The 25,667-nt window shown below is 40.4% G+C and overlaps 1 protein-coding gene across 1 annotated transcript; it reads right to left on the bottom strand.

Moving 5' to 3' along the window:
* Positions 1-7,256: 7,256 nt before the first annotated feature.
* Positions 7,257-11,249, bottom strand: LOC133713136 (probable transcription factor PosF21). The gene is made up of 4 exons (XM_062139255.1): positions 10,567-11,249; positions 9,758-9,890; positions 9,065-9,149; positions 7,257-7,821 (listed from the first exon to the last, which is right to left on the bottom strand). The coding sequence occupies exons 1-4, from the start codon at positions 11,247-11,249 to the stop codon at positions 7,367-7,369; spliced, it is 1,356 nt and encodes a 451-aa protein (XP_061995239.1). The 3' UTR covers positions 7,257-7,366.
* Between the last annotated feature and the right edge of the window lie 14,418 nt (positions 11,250-25,667).

The raw sequence follows: 25,667 nt of genomic DNA, 5'->3' as shown, positions 1-25,667 counted from the left end.
ATATGTATGTTGTATCCCACATTGGAAATATAGAATAGAGTGGGACTTCCCTTAGCTATAAAGGGAAGTCCTCCCCTTCTTAGAGTGGATGGATCCATGATCCCCACACTTGTATCACTACAAAGGCTACTTGGCCTCACTACATAGTAAAATATCTAAGTGGACGTAACCTTGCCTCAAGGGCAAGGTGAACCACTATACATGCTTGTGTCCCTCTCTCTCTCTCCCTCTCATGATCCACACTTAGTCTCGTTTCCGTATTCTTCAGTAGAAACATTGGCGCTAGAAGGAGGGTCCCTAAGTTTGGGTAACGAGCCTCCGACCTTGGGCAAGAGTCATGGATGGGTACCACGAGTCATGGACGGGTACCACAGGCCATCGGGTACATGAGCTTCTGGGTACCATTGTACAACCCCGCCCGGCACTTCAAAAATTGATCTGGGATCAGGCCTCACCGACAGCATCCTCACCTCCCTGTGATCACCACCGCCCACTATCACTTGCTCACAACTTAGCATCCCGGTGATCTTTCCTCGATCTAGAACTTCACCAGCAACATTGATTTGGGCACCCCGGTAGTCTCTCTGGCACCGAGCAGCTACTACATCTAGCATCCCTGTCCAATTCATGATCGACGTCCCGGGAACACTGAGTTCACCCAAGCAAATTCTTGATGGCTTCCCCGGATGCCTCCCTGGACATCCTCTCGGTGCCTCATCACAAACTTCACCCGCCGGCTCTATCCACCACCTCACACTGCCTCTGGATGAGAAGCTACTCGATCGGTACACCCGGAATGACTTCGGGCCTCGCTACCTTCCTCACCTCCCGGTGGTCAATCCGACGGAGCCAGCATCCCGGGCCCTAGCATACCGGTAAGCCAACCTCTTCTACTGCTCTCGCTCGATTCCTCACCGGTAACAGGCAAGTCACTCCCTTCCCCGGGAACTCGGTGACTCGCATCCCACCACAGCCCTCACGGTACCTGCTTCCATCTCCAGTACCCACAGCTCTCACGGTACCTGCTGCCATCTCCGGTACCCACAGCCCTCACGGTACCTGCTGCCATCACCGGTACCTACAGCCTTCACCGGTACCCTTGCTATCACCGGTACCAGCTGGTCTCCACCAATTTTTGTTCTCCCGGGCAACAGAGACGCTCCAGCATTTGAAAAAAAAAAAAAAAAAAAAAGAGCTCCGGCAGACTGTCATTCACCTCTCGATGAGCAAACCCGGAAACAATCCATGGCACCCGTTGGCTCCCCACCAACCTGGAAATTTCTTCACCTCGCTGATATCATCGGTACCTTCTTCACTCCCGGCAACTTCGTTTTATCCTCACGAAAGTACTGATCCCAGCGGGAACGAGGTCCACTTTGACAACAAAATTTTCTGGGCTTACTGATATCTACTCTATTCGCCCACTCTTCAGAGATAAGTTGTTCTTTTCGCTGTCCTTTATGAGAGCTCAAAACCTCAAAGCATGCTTCACGTATATATGACATCTGTTAGCTTCTCTACATGTCCTCACCACTACGTGGTGCATATTAGTGAATGTGTGCATGTGATCCACATCAAATGTCAAACATAACTGTTATTTGGCACAATCTACACGTATATGCTTATTCATTTAGGCTACATGACAAGAAACATAATTATTAGTTTATCCTTCTACATGATAAACTCAAACAATCAAGTTTCACTGCACTCAGTTTTTATTTGCTATATGCCATGCCATGACTCTTAAGACACAGACTTCATACATGCCGTCTTACACATGTCAAACATGGCCCCATATACGTACCCACTTGCAAAACTCATGCGTACCAATCAAGCACCTTTGCTTTAATTCATTGTTGATATTTACAGTACCATGAGTCCATGACCACTCATGGTTAAACTTGCATGATTTCTAGTGCCATTCAATTTGTGTAATCAAGTATGAGTTATGTGCCGTGCCATGCCATGATTATTCTTGTACACTCAATGCTTATTGAGCATGATCATTGATTCAGTTCAATCCTTTTCACAAATTAATCAATTCCATATTTCTATGGTCAAATAATTAGTCATTTTACATCACATTAATAAGTTGTTAATCGCTTATTTCTTCTTGAAGTGGTACACTTGTTCAATGGGCCGTTTGTTTATACAACAAGGCCAAGTAAACTATCGACGATCATTTGTCGATTACATGGAGCGTTATACTTGGACGACTCCAACATGGTTTGATATTTGGGTCAATCCCAATTTTCAACCTCCCCAATCGGCAAAAGATAAGTTCTCATTTACACTTTTAAATTTGAGCTAATGCAATTATTCACATGCTTCAAATAACGGTTTCTATAATCTAAGCATGCCTACGATATGTGATAGTCTCGATATCATATCTATTACGACTATGTATTAACATCAAGCTTTAATTTAATTGCAATCCAATTAAATTGCTACATATACACATATGACACTCACTAAAATAAATGCAACATGCATCTCATAAATCCTCGCCCCGAGTGCGGTACCTCCAAGGGGTAAGTCAAGGACATATCATTACATAAATCCTCTCCAATCGGCGAGGTACCCCAACGGGGTTACAAGGCCAATGCCATCATTCTACCCGGGGCCACGCCACCGGGTACCGGAGGCGAAGGCCGCCGGTTACCCCAACGGGGTTACATCATTCTACCCGGGGTCACACTACCGGGTAAAGGAGGCCTACAAGCCCTCATTCAACCCCATTGGGTTAAGGAGGCTCAAGCCCTCACGTGACCCCACCGGGCCACGCTGTACAAGCCCTCATACTACCCTATCGGGTACGAGAGGCATCAAGCCCTCACTCTACCCTATCGGGTACTAGAGGCATCAAGCCCTCATGCTACCCAATCGGGTACTAGAGGCATCAAGCCCTCATGCTACCCCATCGGGTACTAGAGGCATCAAGCCCTCACTCTACCCCTTCCGGGTATCGGAGGCATCAAGTCCTCAACCTACCCTTCCGGGTATCAGAGGCTCAAGTCCTCATTCTACCCTTCCGGGTATCGGAGGCATCAAGTCCTCAATCTACCCTTCCGGGTATCAGAGGCTCCAGTCCTCAATCTACCCTTCCGGGTATCAGAGGCTCCAGTCCTCATTCTACCCTTCCGGGTATCAGAGGCCCAAGTCCTCATTCTACCCTTCCGGGTATCAGAGGCTCAAATCCTCAATATACCCTTCCGGGTATCAGAGACCCAAATCCTCATTCTACCCCATCGGGAACCATAGGCTCAAGCCCTCACCTCCCGAGCATTCTCTATACTTGGGGGACTTATTCATACCACTTATCACAAGTGGAGGTAGTACCCGACCGGGACTATCATTGAGCTTCACGCTCATACTTTCGTGTTATGGTCTATTAATGGAAATATTGAAATTTTTCATCTATTGTTGATCGCAACAATTAAATTTCTTTTACATCCCATTAACAAAACTCACACCAGCTCAACATGAGCGAGCTCATCTCTTCCGTTCCCGTTACACATGAGCCAAACAATCAGGTTATGGCTTATACGTTCGGGTTAGGTAAGTTAGAGTTCCTTCCTCTAACCTATACTCGGGGACTATCATGGTCACGCCATAGTCTTGCTAGTATTGTCAATGGTTGCTTCGATACCGGAGCTTCATTCTTAGCCTTACCGGCTTCGTCTAACGTAGCCTAAATCCAAATTCCTGTTTTACTACGTGACTTGGGGGACTCGGCGAGTAACTACACTCCCGATCCTGACATGTGTTCATCATATGCATACAACATATACATATCATTATGTACATATCATTGTGTTCATCACACATCTATGCATCATATGCACTTTGTATGCTATCACAAACACATACATTTTCGACTTATACGTCGTATGTCAAACATTACATAATACGTGCATACACACAATGTGTAACATACATCTCATATAAACATTCATGCACCTCGATGCATTTGACTCAAATGTCACTTCGATTGCCCTAGCGCAATCAATATGCTTTGTGTGCACTCATCTTATTTGCAGGTACTAGCTTGATGAGGGCCCCGGGGCACCAACATACCCGTAGAGTCCCTTCTTACTTACGGAGTTGGGGGACTAGTATGGGTATGGCGTTCAACAAGGTCATCACTCATACTTGGCGGCATCATACTTAAACTCCCCAACCAAGAAGCGCCTCTTACTCGGGGACTTGGGGGACTTGTTGATATCACTTATACCACATACCGCCAAGCATAAGCAACGACCTCTTAGGTGGGCCCCGCGACATGGCTAGCCCCGCCTATGGCATGCATCCGGTAGGCCGACACCCGAGCTACGTTGTCATGGTGGAGGTCGACCGGTACCTCGTAGGGAGGCCACCCTCCCATGCTCTCCAAGAGGCTTCAAGAGAAGCAATATGTATGTTGTATCCCACATTGGAAATATAGAATAGAGTGGGACTTCCCTTAGCTATAAAGGGAAGTCCTCCCCTTCTTAGAGTGGATGGATCCATGATCCCCACACTTGTATCACTACAAAGGCTACTTGGCCTCACTACATAGTAAAATATCTAAGTGGACGTAGCCTTGCCTCAAGGGCAAGGTGAACCACTATACATGCTTGTGTCCCTCTCTCTCTCTCCCTCTCATGATCCACACTTAGTCTCGTTTCCGTATTCTTCAGTAGAAACAGTGTCCAACGGGTTTTGTGTTAGGCGGTATTGGCACAATAGGCCCGAATACCTTCCTTTTCACTAAAGAATCCAATTCTGCCTGGATAGCACCTTTCCATTTAGGCCAATCTGCTCTACGTTGGCATTCATCAACGGAGCGTGATTCTGACGCAGTCGGAATGATCAGATTGATAACCTAGGTTTACCAGCAATAAACCTAACAAAGAATGAGATTTTAGCCAATTTCAACAAAAAATCTCGAAAAGGAAGAAGTATTTTCACATTAAGAAGAATAATTTGAATATTGGAAATTGGTATTCAAATAGGCTTCTTAATGATGGAATTAATCATAAATTACTCTTTTGGATATATCGGGATTCTCGAGCAAAATCTTGATTGGAATTCCAAGCGTAATATTCTTTAGTATCTAGGATTCTATTTTTGATTTTTATTTAATCAGGTTTAATTAGGTTTCCTAGTTTTAGTCTACAATAAATTGTTCTTTTTGTTTTCTAGTTGTATTAGGTTTATGCTATGTGCCCTATATAAGGCACCTCTTAAATTGTAATTTTAATTCAAGTTATCAATAAAAAAACCAAATATTAGAGAAGTTTCTCTATCTTTCTTACGGCTGTGCCCGTAATTGCTAGTGGATTCTAGCTCATCTCATATGGCTTTCGACGCTTGACGGAGCCTCTTACTATCGTGTACACTCTTCCCGCATCATTTAATGATGTAGGATGAGAATGGACCCGATATATCCAAAAGAGTAATTTATGATTAATTCCATCATTAAGAAGCCTATTTGAATACCAATTTCCAATATTCAAATTATTCTTCTTAATGTGAAAATACTTCTTCCTTTTCGAGATTTTTTGTTGAAATTGGCTAAAATCTCGTCCTACATCAGATTCGATATCATCAAACTCAATAATCTCAAGCGCAACGGAAAACGCGAATACATCATCTATAATGATGGAGTTCTCTCCCATGTTCCATGTACACTAATGTAGTTCACAGAGATTTCTACGTTCTTAGGAATAAGTTCTGCCGTTGAGGCGTCCCCCAACGATGTCTCTTGGACATAACTATAATCCGGAATATTCTCATGAGACGAATATTGAGTATTGATGATCAAAGGATCTGGTTGTGCCACAATCACTCTCTTTCTAGGGAGACTTCGAATGATTCAGCCTCCCGTGCTTCCTCATGAGGCAGGTGGCCTATAACGCCACATCACCACCACTAGGGGCAGTGGCGCCATCCCTTGGTGCTTTATGGGAGGCGCTACGTCCTGAATTCGGGATGTCATTTGCAGCAAGTATAAATGATCTCGTCACTTTAGCAATGTCAGAAAACGCATCAAGTAGAGTATCTGCTACGTTTTGAAGCTCGATAATCCTTCGCACTTCAAGTTTGGACTGTGCGGTATGAGGATCGAGATGAGACAAAGTGGAGACAGACCATGACAATCTTGTTGTTCTTGTTGAACATTACATTCTTATCTCCCCCTAAGTATGAGAAGACTATCTCATATCAAAGTGACAATCCACAAAATGAGAGGTAAAGAGAAGGGCTCTAAGTAGCAGACGATCGGAAGCCTCATATCCAACATATATGCACATTGGTCTCTGAGGACCCATCTTGGTGCGTCACAGCAGCGCAATTGGCACATAAAATACGTACCCAAATATGCGTAAGTGTGAGATATCAGGCTCGTACGCAGTCGCTAGCTGTAACGTAGAGAAGGGTTGGGTGGCGGTGGGTCGTAAACGAATTAGCGTAGCTCCATGTAATATTGCATAACCCCAAGAGGAAATAGGGAGATTGGTGCGCATTACCAATGTCTGAGCTACCATTTGTAGCTTTTTAATGGCGACTTTCACGAGACCATTTTGGGTGTGTACATGAGGAATACGATGCTCAACATCAATCCCCACGGACATGCAATAGTCATCAAAAGACTTCAATGTAAACTCTCCAGCATTATCAAGTCAAATCGACTTAATAGGATGATCCAGATATTAAGCCCGTACTTATATGATCTGTGCTAGGAGTTTAGTATAAGCAGTATTTTGAGTAGACAATAGCGCGACATGTGACCAGAGTGTCGACGCGTCAACCAACACCATAAAATATCTGAAAGGTCTGTGAGTTGGTTAAATTGATCCACATATATCCCCTTGGATTCTATGTAAGAACGGAATGAGATCCTTCATATCTTTTGCATAGGACAGTCTTGGTCCTAATTTCCCTAAGGAACACACTTTGCAGAATGAGCGAGGGGCCATATAAGTAATCAATGAGGATTCTAATCTTCTAAAAGAGGGTAAGGATGACCTCAAAACAATCATGTATAATATAAATTTATCATCACCGAGAGCAAAACAATTTTTCGAAGCTAGGAAGAATACATGGACTGGGGAAATGTAATCATGCTTGTCCTATCAATCCTAATATTAAGAAAAGAGGGTGGCCGGGAGGCAAGGATAACCTAAAAATAATCCTGCATAATCTAAATTTATTATCACCAAGAGCAGAACAAAACTACAAGGTCCAGCACTAAAACTATATCATATGAAATATAACCTAGAACTGTAGTTTTCTATGGAAGAGACTACAAAAAAATTATCCAGAAATTGAAACAAGAGGGGAGGCATATCTGACCCCACTACTTCTGACAACTGGAGAATTTCTCTCAACAATCCTTTGCTACTACTTGGTTGACCTCTAAAGCATTATCTTTTTGGCTTGGAGACTGCATGGTCGCTTCTATTTTCAAGTCCTTACTTGGTTGTTGTTGCTGCTGCTGTAGTTGTGGTTGCTGCTGTTGTTGTTGTTGCTGCTGTTGTGGTTGTGGTTGCTGCTGTTGTTGTTGTTCCTGCATGTGTTGTTGTTGAAGTTGATGTAGTTGATGCTGCTGAAACTGATGCTGCTGCTTCTGAGAATGTATCTGGAGTTGTTGAAATTGCTGTGCAGTTAGAAAAGTGTGCATGGCTTGATTGTTTGGATAAAATTGATGGCTAGCACTAGGACCAGCATCAGCACAAGCACCAAAACAAGCAAAGTTCATCATAGGTCCACCATTTGGCATTGCTTGGCCAATCAGAACTTTCAGGTGCTGAATTTCCTCTTTCAGTGCATCATTAAGTGCTATTAGAAAAACCAAAAACAACATTTTCTGATAAGTTTTAATCTCATCCACAAAAAGGCAAGGAACATAAGAACAAACTAGAATTTAAGTTAAAAGAAAACTATACTATAGTGTGACTCCAAAACTCGACAAGCTAGACTCTCTTTGTTCCCTAAGAAGCTAGACTTCTAGATTTAATGCTATTGGCTTTATTATAATATGAGTGAAGAAAATTCTAATGATATGTCATCCACTAATGGGATGTCTACAAGAACATTTTATGGAGTTAAAATTTTAAAACCGTGTAGTCATATAAGGGGAACTACATCAGCATAATACAGTTTAAAACATACCATATACCGGACAGTACAATAGCATACAGGCACCAACCCCATGGTTAAGAAGACCAGAATTTTTTACACATATAGGCACTAAACCCATGATTAAGCATCATAATGAATAAGAACATAATATGACAAAGTGCGGAGGAAGCATTTTTGTCAACAAAATCAATGGTCATATTTTCTTTTAAATAAGCTCAAAGGGAAATGAATGAGATAACGTATACACTGAAATGAAACGAATAGAAAAGAACATATACCCAAATAAAGCTCTCGAGTACAGTTTTATAGGCATGCATAAATTAGTTCTGTACGTATAGATATGATCAAGATCAATTAAAGACACTAATAGCAAAAATCTACTCAACTTGATAAACAAGCTGTAAAAATGGTCAAAACAATTAAAAATTTATAATTCAACAATAAAAGCAAGTCAGCAACTAAAATGTAACAACTTGAAACAAAATTTTGCATCATTGCCAACTCCAACAAAAACCCCCCAAAGAATGGGAAAAAGGGGTCCTGGTTAAATTTTGCAAAAAAAAAAAAAAAAAAAAAAAAAAAAAAAAAAACAATGCCTATGCTTGATATTGTTTTTTTTTTATCACATCAACAACTAGTCTTTTTGTGAGTCAAACGCACAACCTCCCACTTATAAAGGGGAGACTTATGCCACTAGACCAAATGGTACTGGATATTGTTGAAAAAAATATTTTAATCTAATAAAAGTAAAATAGTAAAATACCAAATTAACTGGATTACGAGATGAAAAGTGGTTAATGCACCCCCCCCCCCACATGACCATTCCAATAAACTAAGGGTCCATGATTTCTAATATTCTCCATATTAATAACAGAAAATATGAGAGCTAAAGAGAGAATGAACTTATTGAAAATAATCATGAAAGTAGAAATTGTCTCACCATCTTGTAAGTGAACCTGTTGTTCCATCGTTTGCAAGCGCAGTTTCAGTTCACTATTTTCAGCAGTCAGCCCATTTGTGTCACTCTGCATAAGAAATTAACAAGAAAAATAATCACTCGTTTTCCTCAATACATGTAAGTTAGTTAAATCTAAGGTGACTGCAAATTTCTCAAATTGATCTTCTTGTGAAAAGAGGTATTTTCTCGTGATCGAAGATCGAGAGAGGTAGGTGCTCAATTGCAGAGGTATATATTCCCGAAAGAAAAGTTAAGGAGTGGGCAATGGTTTTGAGATGTGAGATGGATAATTGACCTATGAAGCAGTGGAGCTTCTATGGGAAAAGTCCATTTCGATGGAATAGAGTAAGGGATGAAGATGTAGGGCTTCTGTGGGATAAAGTCCATTTTGGGGGAATAGAGTAAGGGGATGAAGAGGTGGATCTTCTGTGGGATAAAGCCCGTGTTCGGGCCTCCAATGCATGAGTATCATCTGAGTTAAGAGATAATTCTTATCATGCAATCTATTATTGGAATGTTATAGTACCATTTGTCTCTATCTAATGCAGTTTTCTCTAGTTTTTACAAAAAACTTCTTGTCCCTTGTATCGTACTGTTGTTTTGTTTTTATCTAGTGAACACTTATTTCAAGAGGAATAATCAACTAGACATTAGGGTTAAGCTTATGGAAAGCACCTGCAAGAGAGTCAATTGAGCTGACAACGATGTTGCGTCTGTTTGCAAGGTCTGAACATTCTGTTCAAGATCTGCAATGTACCGCATCTTCCTTTCCTTTGACCTTGCAGCTGACTGCCTATTTGCCCAGATCCTATGCATGGCAAAACATAATAAATAAATAAATTAATCATGATGCATGATGATGTTGAAACAAAACAGAAATCAAGGCACCATTATATTCTTATTACATTTCAAGTGAGAAAGTAAAGAGAAGGGAACCTATAAAGGCATAAATAGAGATACAGAAATTGAACCATACCTTTTATTCAATAAGAACAAATTTATTCACCTCTAATTATAAACATACTGAAAAAATTTCATGAACTTGAAGTAAAAATCATAAACTTTTGCTTGAAGTAAACTTTTAGAGGTATGCTCCTTACATACACTGATAAATAACTATTGCTTTTTTTTTTTTTTTATTCTGGACAACAATGTCCCCACCCCACCTCTGATGCCAGTGAGATTTGAATCCATGACCTCTATAATATTAGTTAGGCTAACTAACCAATAGATCACGGCTCACCGACAACAAGACACTATATACTACGTACTAACAAAATTGGAACTGCATAGTGTAGTAACAACAATTCAAAATAGACTAAGATTCACTTGTTCAAGTTAAATAGAACATAAATAGCAATACTCAGTCAAAGGATAATAACAACTGAAGAACTTTATCAACTCAAAAATAATACAAAATCCATTCACGTACTTCATCAAATATTGGTCTATATAGACATATCTACGAGTAATCAAAAACATACCTCTTTGCACGTTTTGGATCAATTAGGGCAAGTTCTGAAAGCTTGGTAGCTGACATGGCTTTCTTGGAATCAGCTGCAAACATCTCTTCTGAACTCGACACCAGCATCTCTGTTTTGATTGTTGTTGATCCATCCATTGATTGGCTATGCTGGTGCCTAACTCTGGGTCTCTCATGAATACCCATGCTGATATTCTCTGTAGAACTAGTGACCGCTCTTGTTGCTGGAGCAGCTGGTGTAGCAGAAGCTGATGGTTCGCCCATTTGAAAGGCTGATGTAGCAGATGAAGAATTGAATTTGTCCATATCAAGGTACATAGACAACAAGTCTTCCTCTGTCTCATCTGAAAATGAAGGACCATCGGCAACACCCACAACACCAAGGTCACTATCAAAGCCAATATCATCTGGAAGGGTCACGATTTCTGAATGGGCACGTCTATGACCCAATTTTCTTGGTGGGTAATCTGGCATTCGGCTAATATCATGACTAAAGTGATTAGATTCAGTGGACATTCCGTGACCAAAATGATCTGGTTCTGCAGTAGCACCAGAGGCCAATGGTGGAAATGATGGTGATGAAGAGGGTTCAGTTTTCACATTGTAAGTCGGCAAATGACTTGAGTACCTGCCTGATGGTGGTGGTAAACCTTCACCATGCGCAGGAGACTTGTCCTTATCCATCTAGAATAATCACAAACATTAAAATGTTACAACCAAACCCAAGAAATGAGCTCAACTTGATGATAAAAATAACATTTACCCAGGATCTAGGGTTCAGTATTTACCAAACCCTGCAAAGCCAAAACATCCAGTCACAACTAGTCAAACAAATTTCATTTTTGAAAAGAAAGAGAGCTTTATTTTTGGATTAGAACAAAAATAGATTTTGTTTAGGTTTTAGACAAATAATTGATTACTAGTCAAGAAGTCGAGACTGGATACGAAACCAACCTTTATCACATTAACAATTGAACATTATGCCACAATTTAAAATATGAACCAAATTTCCATATGACAATGCAAGAATTCATTTCTGCAACACCAAAGATATTAAAGCAGCCAACCCAAAGAATCAAAATTCTTTAACAGCTTGTTCAAATGTAATACACCAAACCAATCAAAAATAGATAAACAGACAAAAAAAAAGATAAACAGACAAATACAAAATCAAAACAAGAAATTTGGTCAATTCATGAAATTCAATTTTTTTCATAGAGTAGAGAAATATTGCAAGTAAAGTGTAGCATCCCATACATGCAATTGGAATTAAACCAAGAGGGCTTACAGATGAGATGAAGAAGAATGACTGGAATTGAGTGAGCTCTGATAATCAACGATGCAAACAAGGATCTGTAAACTAGGATTCTATCTGGTCACTAGGTTTCATTAATTCATTTCATTGTTGGGAGATCTCTGGAACGACGATGATGATAGTGGTGTTAGATGGTTTCTTTTCACTCAAAATGTGACAATTTATACTAATGACATTAGACTTCTTTAGTAAGAAGACGCGTGTATGTATCTGATTGGTTGGTACAGCATTCAGACACACTGTCTACTTGGTCAGTCAACCTTGGTTGTTCAAGGCCTGAAATTAACTTCCTCTTTTGTCCGGGTGTATTAATTACTTCTTACTAAAATTAAATTTCTTTTTTTTGAAAAATCTAATTCTTTTGCCACCATGCCAACTCCTGCATAATTCCACGCACTCTTATGTGTGTTAAATAATATTTTAACAAGAACTGAAAAACATAAAAGAAGTGAAGTAATTAAGAAGTGAGGTGCGTATCGAGTTCTTGTAATTCTATTTATTCTTTATATTTTTAGAGTAGTGGGATCTTTTTTTTTTTTTTAGGGTAATGGAAGACTAATCAATTGATGGTAAATCATACGACCTCACTCGGTCAAGCATGAAGGGTACATAACACCCCTCATATTACAACGCATGCTCACGAAGAGAACTAAATCCAAAAGAAATCCAAAAAACTAAAGTCCAAAAGACTAAAATTCTAAAGGAACTGCTGATAAAAATGCAGAATTTAAAAACCCCCTAATCGTAGAGTAGTGGGATCTTTGATTGTTCGTTTAATCACTCTATAACTAGATAATATATTTAGCAACTTAAAGATATCTATATACATGTTTCAATACTATAACTTACGTAACCAAAAGAAGAACCCTATTTCTAATTTCACTCATAGTTTTAAATTTCACCAGCCTGCAGATCTTAGCAAACCCATTAATTTTTTAATCTTTTTTTTTTAGAATTGCATTAATTTTTTAATTAATGTGGTCAAATTAGTTAGGAAATCATTAGTTATTATTTCTATATGTCTCAAATTTTAATCTTATTAAAGGCTGTGGCTAGTAATTACCTCTTACCATAATTTTTTTTTTTTTTAAATCTAAGCCTTTTGACACCAACTCTCGCCTAATTCCACACACTCTCATGTGTGCTATATAGTATTTAACCAGGAGCCGAAAGAATTAAGTGAAGTAAAAAGTGAGGTGTGTATTGAGTACTTGTCATTCAATTTATTCTTTACGTTTTTGAAGTTTATGGATCTTTGATTGTCCATTTAATCACTCTATAACTAGGTATTATAACTTAAAGATTGTCATATACATTTTTCAATACTATAACTTACGAGATCAAGAGAAGAACTCCGTTTCTAATTTCACTCATTGTCTTAATTTTCACAAATCAGCCCCCCTTAGCAACCATTAATTTTTTAATCTTTGTCCTTTAAGAATGACGTTAATTTTTAATTAATGTAGTCAAATTAGTTAAGGAATCATTCATTATTGTTATCTATATGATATGACTCTTATTAAAGGTTGTGGCTTTTTTTTTTTTTTTTTGAAGAGAAGATGACAAGCTTTATTAAGTAAAACTGAAGAGTACATGGAGCGATGCAAACGCATCGAAAGAAAGCAATAAAACATAACAGGATGCACAAGTGCATCTAATTTTGAAAAGTAACCAGGGTATGACTAAATGCCTTTCGGACATGAGTAGAAGCCGAAAAGCCAAGAACTGCACTGCATATATCAATTCAGCAGCGAAACTGTAGTAGTAACCGTAACCAGGATCGTAACCGTAACTTGGGAGATACACCTCAAGAGAGTGAAGTGAGGCTCCCGAGAGGACGAAGGCGACCAAGGGTGTCAAAAACTTGGACGTTAGCAATCGAACTCTCAAGAACCAGAACCATGAGACCGAGTCTCTAACCCAGAATTGAACCAGAGCCTGAATAAAGCAACAACAACCACCTGGGTCCCAAAAACGAGCCCAAGAGTGAGTAAGGCCTAGGGAAAGCCCACACACACCCTGCAAAGCCCAACATATAGACCCAAGCCCACAGAGAGGTACTATGGGCACCCAGACCACTCCGATCGGTTTCCCTAGCCCTTCGACGGCACCACCCGACCACTGCTGCCAGTACACCAGAGCACGAGGGCAATGAACGGCCGCCACTAGAGGAAGCATAGGTGCGCCGGAAGGAAACAACGCTCCGAAGACCACCATCCCAAAGCAACCTTGCAACCCGGATCAGACCCCTATACCAACTGGAGTTCTTCAGCCCCTGCGGTCCGTCACCGACTGCCACCATTAGGCCTACCAAGTCCCTATCGCACCCACTTCTCCATCCCCGCGAAAGAGACGAAACAGATCCAGGATCCCACAGACGGATTTTCACCCACAAACTCACTTTGGAGAAACACCTCCTCCGGCGAGAATCCCTCGAGCACATGATCTCCCGAGCAGACACCCCACGAGCACCGCCGTATAGTTTAGAGCGACAGTCCATCAAGAAACGGATGCCACAACCCAATGGTTGAGCATAGGATACAGACGACCTCAAGGAGGACGACAAACATGAAGGAATCGTGTCCTAAAACAATCATTTTGATGTAATTATTATTGTAATTATTATTATTCAAAAGGGCAAGTTTATTGTTCATTGCTTATACTTAATATTTGATTGAACAAGGTCCAAGGAATATGAGTTAAAGAGAAAGTAATCTAAAGAGTTAGATGTGTGAGACCTTTACTCTTTCACACTCTTATCCTAAAAGGTTCCTAGTCATAGGATTATCACTTGGACATTGATAATCCGGAAAGACTAGCACATACTATGTATGCTCAATATGGAGGATGATATGTCTCTTGTCATTTGTATAGAGACACTAATACAAGTATGTGGGTGCTCTTAACTTAAAGAGTACACTGAACGCGATCATTAGAGTTCTTGTATGAAGTCTTACTTACATGTCAAACTTGAACTCTAAATTGTAATAATACAAATTAGTCCTTTGACCTGAGACACCATAGTTGTCTTATGAGTGAATGGATTATCTCTTGATGATGCAATAATATTGTGTCCCTTAATGGATATAATAGATGCATTCATTGGTATAATCAATTCGGTCATGGAGACATGTGAGTGTACAACAAGAAATCTATATCCTTAAGTAAATAAGGTGTATGTTCAAAGATGTGATTCAATGAGTCTTTGGCCAAAGCATTGAATGAGATTTAAAAAGGAGTTTTTAATCACATTCTAAGAATCACATAAGAATGAAAATCACATTAAGGGATTGACATATCAATTCCATACCCCGATGATGTGATTTAGAACATCGTGTTAGAGAAGGACCGTATTGTATTGTAATTCCAATTGAATAGGTTCTTTGTCATTCTACATTAACTAGGGTAGTCATGATATGTTGCAAGACGTCACTCATGACTTGTGAAGTCCCCGAGGATTAATAAACATTTATAATCCTAATAACAAGGGAGAATCAAAAATGGAGTTTTTTGATTCGTAAACAAAATAGAATGGTTTCTATAAACTTCACTGCCTTGTTAATTAGAACCTAAGAGATCGCACACCATATAAGTGGATCCTTGAAATTGTATATGAAGAAGATTAAACAAGAGTTGGTTATGACCAAATAATTAATTAGATTTATTATTTGGACATAATTAGGATTTTCGGGTAAAAACCGAACCTATTGGGCCTAAACGATTGTCGGGTTTTGGTGTGGACTTGGGCTTCACTAAATGAGATTTAAATGAAAGCCCAAGACACATTTTTAGTGCCCAATAACTTAAATGGACCAACCAACATATTGGCCAGCCAACATATTGGCTTTATTAAAGTCAATATTTTTCTTTTAGTAATTGGAGTTATTTCCTATTATATAAAAGAGAAAGTGTGGACATAATAACTAGAGTGTCTCCACACTATTATTTTCAGATTAGAGAGAGAGAAAGAGAGTTCTCTCTTGGTCCATTTTTCAGAAATTAAAGGAAAGAAGAACACTTGCATAATTTCTTCTTTTCTTTCATCTTTCTTCATCTCTTGATTCACTTGGTGAAGATCCTTAGAGGCCATATATTTTTGTGGCTTTACTAGCTTGTTACATCAAGGAGGAGATTACAAGCACAAGAAGGAGTATAAGAAGTAGTTCTTAATTCAAGGTGCTTCAAGGTGGAGGAAACACACACAAGGAGAGATCAAGGAGAGGAACTTTGGTGGTTCACTTGGATCGGATTAAAATCACGCGCCAAGGGTGAGTAGAACATAAACTCCCTCTTTGTTCTTCCTTACTATGCATGCTTTGTTTATATACATATCACAATAAGCCAAGATCATGGGTTAAAGGAATGGATTTTATGTTTAGTTAGTAGTTTAATTGTTAAACTTATTCTGCACTAATTAAAAAGTTTTGAAATCCATCCATTCCTTCAAAACAGGCGTCACGAGGGGAATCATCGGAGGCCACAGATCTCGACGAGCAAAACCCTAGAACTAGGGTTTGCCGCCGCCAGTAGAGAGAGAAGAAGAGAGCTCTCATCCAGTTTTTTTATGTTAGTTTATCTTTTGCTTTAACGTATCAATACGACCTTAAAGGTTGTGGCTTTTGGCACCAGCTCACAAATTCTTTTGACAATAAATAAAAAAAATCACAACACCCCTTTCAACTAACATAACTACCCTCGATACAAAGCTGGAGTCATAAACTCTAGTTATATTTTAATAAATAAAAAAAAGAATCAAATTAGAAACCATCGAGCATTCAAGCCACCCCATATATTATTTTCTAAATCTCTAATCCCTAAACTTATACAAAAAATTTATCATGTTCAAAATGATTATTTGGTGGATAATTGGCTGGTATATTTGATTTGTGAGTTGCTGCATGTGAGAAGTGATTGCCATAAAAATCTTCAAAGTTCATCAGCTATAATATCAAGAAAATGCTTCATCTAATTATGAGAACTTGAGAAGTAAAGGAAGTAAATCTTTTAAAATTAAGTTAAATATTAAAAAAGACTAGTAAACTTTTATTTTCTAAGGAATGCGCCCCACGCGCTCACCCTAAAACCTAGGCTTTGTCTATATTCCCAATTTCCCATTTGTGCTCGTCCGGCTACGCCGCCAGGCTGCGTAGGCCTCCGGCCTCCCTAGCGAGCGTCGAGTGTGGCCAGACAGGATGTTGGTATAGGAGAACGGTCTGGTGATCGGAGATTAGGGCTGAGAGGGTTCATGACAAGTCGGTTTCAGTTGCTAGCTTTGGCGGCATAGGTAGAGGTTTCACAGCAGAAGGTGGTGACGGATCAGATCCGACCGGATCTTGATGCAAGCATCGGTTGTATGGCCCGATCTGGGTTATGGTTTTGCGGTTGGATCCTTTCGGATCTTGCTGCAAACCAGGTGAAGGAAGGTTGGGGTCTGCAATTGGTGTGTGTAACAGAGGCTGGTGGGCTCTCGCGATTTGGGGTTGTGGTGGGGATGTGGCGACGGTGCTCTGTCGACGATGGTACTCCGACGATGGTTGGAATTTGGTAGCGGCGGCGGCGCGGCTGGTTGTGGCTGGGTTGCCTGTGCAGCAGTTTTCTTGGGCTAGGATCATTGGCTGGACCTTTTTGGCCTTAGCCTGTTATGGGCTTGTTCTGGGCCTAATGTGTCTTGGGCCTAGGGTTCCACTCTAGGTCGAAGATGTTTTATTTTTTATGTTCAAGTTTATAGTTATTGTTATGCTTTCTTATTAGTTGCGTCAATAAGTTACTACCTTTTTTTGGTAGGACAAAGTGGCCTTGGTCTCGGTCTATGCACCTTATGTGCCTTGTCTGCTCTAGGTAGGCGACGATTTTCTTGCAATGGCAAATGGTAGCAACCTCTTAGTTGCAGTAACGTGTCTACTCTAGGTAGGCGGCGAGTTCTTTGCTTGGTCAAATTGTCGCAGCCTCCTAGTAGCAAGATGAAACTAAATGTCGCAGGATTTATTTTCCGGTGGCAACATAGTGGCAAAGCTGTGCTATTGGTAATGATGTTTCTTCGTAATAGAGTTATCTTTCTGGTATGTCACCACAATTGTAAAGCGAATGGAGTAGCCATCAGAGCACTCTTCGCTAATTGGTGCTTGCTATAATACATTGTCTTAGTTAAGACTCTTGTTATTATCTTAGGAAGTTCTCTTGATGCTTATTATAATCCGAGGTTTAGGCACCATGTTCTCTCTCCCCCACCCCCCCCCCCCCCCCCAAACAATGTATTCTGCAGTTTCATTAATCAAGACTTGAGGGCAGCCGCACCGACCCTTATTTAAAACCGACCCTTATTTAAAAAAAAAAAAAAAAAAAAGATAATAGGGGCATGCTTCTTTCTTCCTAATCACGAGTTATATATCCAAAACTTGGCTTTTGCTTTGAAACGTGAAATCTTCTTGTACAGTTGTACATAATCAAAATTCATATGTACATCCAAATCTTCTTTCATCATTTAAATATAATTTTATTTGCACTTGTCCAACGACAAATAATTAAGTTTTAAGAACTCAAAAGGAATTAGAGAAAAGGTATGTTTCATAGTTTGTTGAGTATACTAACGAGAGCTGGAAAAAGAAAATCGAACAACTGAACATCTATCTAAATCTTGGCCATAAAATAAAGGGAAAAATGCACCAACAGTTGTCAAAATGATACCTGAACTTACAAAATTATCAATGTGATACCTGGACTCATTTTTTCATATCAACATCGTACCTACGACCAAATTCCGTCACGGAATCGTTAAATTTAAGGGTAAAATTGTCTTATTACAAATTTTTATTATAAAAAAAAATAATAATTAAAAAAAAAAATTTCTTATTTCTTCTCTCTCTCCTCTCACTCTCCTTCTCTCCTGGCCAACACCACCACAACCAAATCCAGACCACACCAGTCGATCAGTTCAACCAACACCACCGCCGCGCCCATCGAGCCCATTCCCTTTCTCGATCTCCTGCAAAACCCTTCTTCTTCCTCATGGTCCTCTTCTTCTTCACCCTCGTCCTCTTCAGCAATGGGCAACCTAACCCCCTGCATCCTCGTTTTCCAGACCTTCGTCGGCATCGTCGGCCTCTAACTTCACTCTCAATTCTCTGGCCTACAATTGCCTCTGATTGAACCCAAAATCCTCGGCTTAGCTAAGAGGGACGATCAATTCAGTGATGGGGCTTCACCCATTTACACACTCTCTTCGCCCAATGGGTTTTGGTCCAAGCATCGCGACGATGTCAACTACAATCAGCTCCAGAAGGTACTCAAATTGATTGGAAATTATTGAATATATGCTTGCCCAATGGGTTTGAGATTGGTATAGATCACTTTTGTGTGTGTTTTGTTTCTTTTGATGAGTTTTATGGGTGATTAGAGTTTGAATTGGATCTTAAAATTTGATGGAGGGGTTGTTGAGTTTCTGTATGTGTGGTTGTTCATGTCGGGAATGACAGAGGTGGTGTTGCATGTCGGGAATGACGGAGAGGTTGTTCATGTGGTTGTTGATGGTGTGGAGGTGGTGTTGCATGTCGGGAGTGACGGAGAGAATGGCGGGGTGGGATTGGAGCTGTGATTTGAGAGTGGAGGACTGGTGGGGTCTGAGTTTCTGATCAATGGTGTATACAAGGGGGTCGGAAGAGAGAACGAGAGTGGTGGTGGCTAAGCCGTCGGCGTCGGCGGGGGTGAACTTGGACGAGCAGTTCGACAGGCGGAGCAGGGTGAGGAGGTGCCTGCTGTGATTCACCGTGGCCGTAATCGCTTAAGGCAGCGCCGGTGTTCTTCAAGGCCATGACGTAGCCGGAATGGCCCGCTACTGAGATGATTTGAATCTTGATGATTCAAATTAGGGGAAGAACTCCGAAGAAGAAACCAAAAAAGAAGAAGAAGAAAGAAAGAAATAAAGAAAGAAAGAAAAAAGAAAGAAAGAAAGTGTAATACCCCGGAAAATCCAAATTAAATTCCGTGGATTTTTAGAAATGATTTCACGATAGTAGGAGCGAGTACGAAGCTTGGAGAAGTGTGGAATTAGTTCGAACGATTTTATTTTCGAAAACGAACGTTTTTAGGGGGTCAACAAAGTTGACTTTTTATACGTTCAAAATTTGGGAAAACTTCCTTCATGAAAGTTGTAGAGCTCGTCGATACGAGTTCGTGGACATGTGGAACGCAATATTCGGAGTTCGTATGAATAAGTTATGAACTTTTGAAATTTGGGAATTTTCTATAAATATCGAAAAAAAAATCAGAAATTTCATTTAAGGACGAAACAATTTCTTTTTGCGGAACAGTCCCCCATTTTCTCCGTTCTCTCTCCTCTCCCACGCGGCCGACCCGACTGACCCGACCCGGACCCATCTTCGTCCTCCGGCGTCTTCCGGCCACGACCCGGCCCTCCTTGTGATCGCCGCAAGCCGCCCAGTCGCCTGGTGCCGCTGCCTTGCACCGCCGTTGCCCCCAGAGCTGGATCGAAGCGACCCCAGGCGGAGTAACCGACCCGACCGGATCTCAGCCGTGCCGGCGTTGCACGGGCCGATCCTCCCCATTTTCGTGATCTCCTCTTCCCCCTGATCATCCCCATATAGGCCTTGCTTGACGATTTGGAGTGTGGAGTGAAAGATCACGAGTTGAAGATTTCGACGTCCCTGATTCAATCTGGAATCTGATCAGACGCACGAGATTAATCCAACTTCAACGCTTGATCTAGGACGATCTAGGCCGAACCAGGCTTAGCTCCAGGTATGAAAGTCGACCACCCTTTCATTTTGAACCAGTTTGTAGTTGGTCACTTTGCCATCTGAGGTGGTTGACCGGCGTTGACCGCCGCGTTGACCGCCCACTGACCACCGCTTGTGGCGGCGCATCAGACCATATTTCGAGTTTTCATTATCTAGGCGATGATCTATGCATCCATACGAGCGTTTTGATATATAACATGGTCATGTTAGAAAAAGTTGATAAATAGTGGATTTACGTTTTGACGTTACTATTTAACGTTTTTACGTTTATCTTCGGTTTACGATCTGTGAAGATCTGACCATCGGTTTTGCTTCAATTTTGGATATGTTGATCGTATGACTGTCCCGGTGACCTTGTGAGGTCACGGGCGAAGATCCGACCGTTGGATCTTCGTATAATTGAGAAATAGTGATTCGGAAGGCGATTCGTGAGAATCTGACCGTCGGATTTTCATATAATTTTGTGGAGATGTTAGTAAAGGCGATTCAGGAAGATCTGACCGTTGGATCTTCGTGATAATTTTGGAGGATGATCCTAAAGGCGATCCGTGAGGATCCGACCGTTGGATCATCATTAAATTCAGATCCGACCGTTGGATCATCGTTTAATTTGAATCTGAGCGTTGGATCGTCGTTTAATTACATATTTGAGTTGTTGGCTAAGTCAAGATCATTATTGGACTAGGTGATTGACGGTTTGAGTTGGTGGACGATTGTGGATCGTATTTTGAGCTGAATTGAAGACGCAGCGGGATTATCGAGGTGAGTAAACCTCACGTGGTTCATATTACGAACCCAATACAATTAATTGCTTTATTTTGTTGCAATCATATGAACTATTGTTGGTGTTACTAGACATTCCTGTGTGAATGTCTGTATATATATTATTACGTGAAATAATATGTATTGTTGGAGTTGTGTTGAGTTATTGTTGAGAAACAATATATTGTGAGAGATATTGAGTTTATTGTTGAGAAACAATATATTGTGAGAGGTGTTGAGTTTTATTGTTGAGGAACAATAAATTGTTGTGATCTGTGGAGATCACTAGGTCACGAGGTGACCATGGCATCTATTAGTGAATCACGCTCTCGTACCGGGCTGGTGGTTATTAATAGTATTAAATCGTAATCACGTCTGTGGCCGGACGAGTGGTTACGTTCAGTTAGAGCTCTAGTCTGTCTGCCAAATGTGGAGTGACCTTATGAGTGAAATTGAGAGTAACTCATAAGTGTCAATATATATATGGTAACCTTATGAGGGAAATTGAGAGTAACTCATAAGGGTCTATATATATATATGAGTCTGTCTACCAAATGTTGGGAAATCTTATGAGCGAATTTGAGAGTAACTCATAAGTGTCTATATATATATATGAGAGTGAGGGATCTTATGAGCTAAATTGAGAGTAACTCATAAGTGTCTACATATATATATGAGAGTGAGTGATCTTATGAGCTAAATTGAGAGTAACTCATAAGTGTCTATATATATATATGAGAGTGAGAAAGTAACGTGGGTTTGTGGTAGTCTTGAAATCTAATAAATCAACAGTTCTTTCTTGTTTACTCATACTGGCTGTAAAAAGCTTACCGGGTTTTGTGTTGTTGCAACTCCCGGTACACTATTCAAATTGTGTAGCGGGTAATCCTACAGGACAGGAGAACCAGGACGGTGATCGTGCGGTTAGAGCAATTGTTAGAGTTTTACAACAATTGTAAGTTGTGAGGTGTGTTATGCTCATTTGAGCTTTATAATATATTGTGAGAGTGAATTGTAATAATGAACTCGAAGTTTCGAGATTTGGTTTTTTTGTAATTGTAATTATTCAGGTTTCGGATTTGAATTTATCATTCAAAATCCGGGGCGTGACAGTTTGGTATCAAAGCGTAAGGTGCATATTTGGTGATGTGTCAATACCTTCCGAGTGATGGCCCGTCTGCAGCGGATCCCCATCGTGTGCTCTTTGGTATTGGCTAAGTCATTGGGTATGCGTGAGTGTTGGGAGTTGTTTAGGCCGCTAGGTCGTTTAGGGAACGTGAATACCTTCCCTATAGTATTGACTTGGTTAATATGAATTTGTATTTGACTTATACTGTGTTTTAAGTGTTATACATGTATTAGCCAAGCATACTATACTCCTTAGGTGATGGATATTCGAAGGGGTTGTACTTAGAACCTTACAGTTGTCTTGTAGGTTCGTATGGGAATAAGTTCAGTGGCCGCGAGTTACAATCCTTGAGGAATAGGAACCTCTTGATTCAACTCTGTTAAGTCAACGAGGATTGTTTTATGGAAATGAGGTTCTTTTGATTGTTGAAGTGTTTGGTTGAAGGCATGGTGTGGACCTATGCTCGTCTGTAATGTGGATACGAGTATTAATCGATGGTAATTTTGCCTTTTTAAGTTGAATATACTAATGTTCTTGAATAGATTCTTGACTCATGTGGAGTTGTGAGTAGTGTTGCGGTTAGGGAAGGAATTATTGCGGTTACTTCTTCCTTGTGCTTGTAAGTTGTTAAGCAGGGTTTAAGGTGCGAGACAAGAATTTTATTTTGTGCTCGATGGTTAGAGATGAGAGACCATTGTTTTGGGTTGTCGTTGAGTACTATAATTCCTTCAGAATCAAGATTGTTGGTAGAATTGGAATTAGTAGTAGTTTTGGTGATTCTGAATTTGAATTGAGTTCGCGAGATGTGTCTTATATACGTGGTTGATGTTGCTTGCATCATTTTGGAACGATACGTTACGATTCACAAGGAAAACTGGATTTGAAATTTATTCATTTGAACACCATGGGTTGATGACCTGACCGTGACTTGTGAATATAGTTTTGTTCAAGTGAATGAAATTGAATTTTGTGGCCTTTGTGTGGTGAACTAGTTTTCTTAAGTTTTGGATCGTAGTATGGAGATGGGCTGCAGTGAATTTGAAGTTGTTGTGTGTTTTAAGTTTAAGTAGGCGGGACACTTAAAGTTTTGCAATGGAGTTGATTTTGGTGTAATTAATTGGGAGAGTTAGAATCAGTTCTTGTGAATGATGTTGGATGAGAGTGTGTGCCTTTGGTGATTGATTTTAGGTGTTATAGTTAAACGCAATTTCGGATATTGATTTTAGTGATTTTGTTAGGTATCCATAGTGGTTCAAGTGAATTACTATGTGATATGGAGTTTGATTTGATTTCTGAATCGCTAAATGTTAGGGATTGAATTGTGGTGAGTTTTTGTTGAAGCAATTGATAGATGGAATTATCGAGATTCTATAAGAGTTGTAAGAGTAACTCTAAAGACGTGGGTTTTTCCTAGCTAACTCAGGATGTGTTTAGCTTTATAAATCCCTAATCCTATCGATGAAATTGTTGTGTTTGGTTTGACTCAGAGGATACTAGCTAGACCTCGATGCGACTTAATTGATTGTTGGATTCTTTTTGAGTGATTGTTTTTATTGCATCATTATGAAAGATGTGTGCAGTAGAGTTGTTTATGGTTTTGAAAACAGTATTGGGTGACCAAGGTTCGATCCTTGGTGTTGTTGTTGGTTAAACAAACAGGAAAGAAAACATGCACACCATCTTATTGAGTTTATATTACAAAAAAAAAAAAAGAAAAAAAAAAGAAAAAAAAAGCGAGGACTATGCTATACTAAGCCTAGTCAGCAGCTCCGGATGGGTTGAGGCTGAGCTCAAGAGAAACGTTTGAGCCACTGTTGTAACCGCCTGAGCCACCGAAATAGTAATCATGTGCACTACCTTCCTCGGAAGTAGTCTTCAGGTTACCAAAGACGTCCTCGCCGTGCACGGGGAACAGAGGAAGAGTTTGAACCTCCTGGTGATCTCCTCCTCGTTGTTGCAGGGATGTTTGTCCTCCTGTTGTGCCAAAAGAGTTGTACTAGTATTAGTGTTGAAGTGTGAGGAAGAATATGAAACAGAATTTAAATCAAGAAATCCTTCATTACCAGTAGAATAGGTGGAACCAAAGTTGAGATCAATGGATCTACCATCATCAGTAGAACTAGTGGACCCAAAATTGATGTCAATGGATCCACCAGCTGGCCCAAAATTGATGTCGATGGATCCACCAGCACCAGTAGAACCAGTGGACCCAAAATTGAGATCAATGGATCTACCAGTACCAAGAGAACTAGTTCTCATGGGCACTGGAGCAGCCTGATTACACCTATTCATCTGCTTCTCTCGAGCCCTGACGTTCTGGAACCAAAAGTAAATGTTCTTACCCTCAACATACCCATACTGGTTCAGCTGGAGACAGATCTCGTGAATCTGCTCTGTAGTTGGGCACTTAAATCCCTTGACATAGTAAAGATCCTTGAGGATTCTTATTTGTTCTGGAGTAGGAATCCACCTGGTACGGCTTCGCCAGAAATCCATGTTGGCACTACTTCCAGCTGCTTGGGTGTTTCCTCCCTCCTCTGTTGGTTGCTGTTGTTGTGGTTCCATTTGTTGCGGGGTTTGGAGCTCCATTAGTTGCAGAGTTCGTGGCTCTTGGGTCATGGGGTGAGAGGATGTGGAAATCGAGGAATACATGGTTTAGTGTTTGAGGGAGATTTTGTTAGAAGGATTGGAGTTGTTGAACTGGTGATTGGAGATCTGAGATTCTCAGAGGAAAGATGAGATCGAATCTTCAAATGGAAGAAAAGATCTGAGAAAGAAGGATTGAAGATTTGGAGGAAAATATTGAAGATCTGAAAGTTCAGAGGAAAGATGGGATTGAATCAACTAGATGGGAGAGAAGATCAGAAGAGAAGGATTGAAATTGATGAAGAAAGGATTTGAGAAGAGAAAGGCTGAAGAGTTGAGAGAGAAAGACTTGAGCTCGGAAGAAAATTTCTTTCTTTTGGAGTGAACAGTTTTTCTCCAGAATGCACCTATTTATAGAGCGAGGTGAGCAGATCTCCACCGTTGGATGAACGATTCCTGTGATTCATTCTACGCGTTGGATTAAAGTCGCCCCGAAACCCGGAAAAGCTGTTGGCGCGTGTTGAGCGTGTAAGGGGACAGGCCGAACCTCGAGACGC

The sequence above is a fragment of the Rosa rugosa genome, chromosome 5, assembly GCF_958449725.1.
Source record: "Rosa rugosa chromosome 5, drRosRugo1.1, whole genome shotgun sequence".
In the NCBI taxonomy this organism is placed as follows: Eukaryota; Viridiplantae; Streptophyta; class Magnoliopsida; order Rosales; family Rosaceae; genus Rosa; species Rosa rugosa.
This window is presented reverse-complemented; position numbering and strand designations above follow the sequence as displayed.

Excerpts from the sequence above, each read along its gene's own strand:
- LOC133713136 (XM_062139255.1), bottom strand. The coding sequence starts at position 11,249 with ATGGATAAGGACAAGTCTCCTGCGCATGGTGAAGGTTTACCACCACCA. Across the intron at positions 9,891-10,566 it reads GATCCAAAACGTGCAAAGAG|GATCTGGGCAAATAGGCAGT; the intron begins GTATGTTTTTGA and ends TGCCATGCATAG. Across the intron at positions 9,150-9,757 it reads CTCAATTGACTCTCTTGCAG|AGTGACACAAATGGGCTGAC; the intron begins GTGCTTTCCATA and ends TTTCTTATGCAG.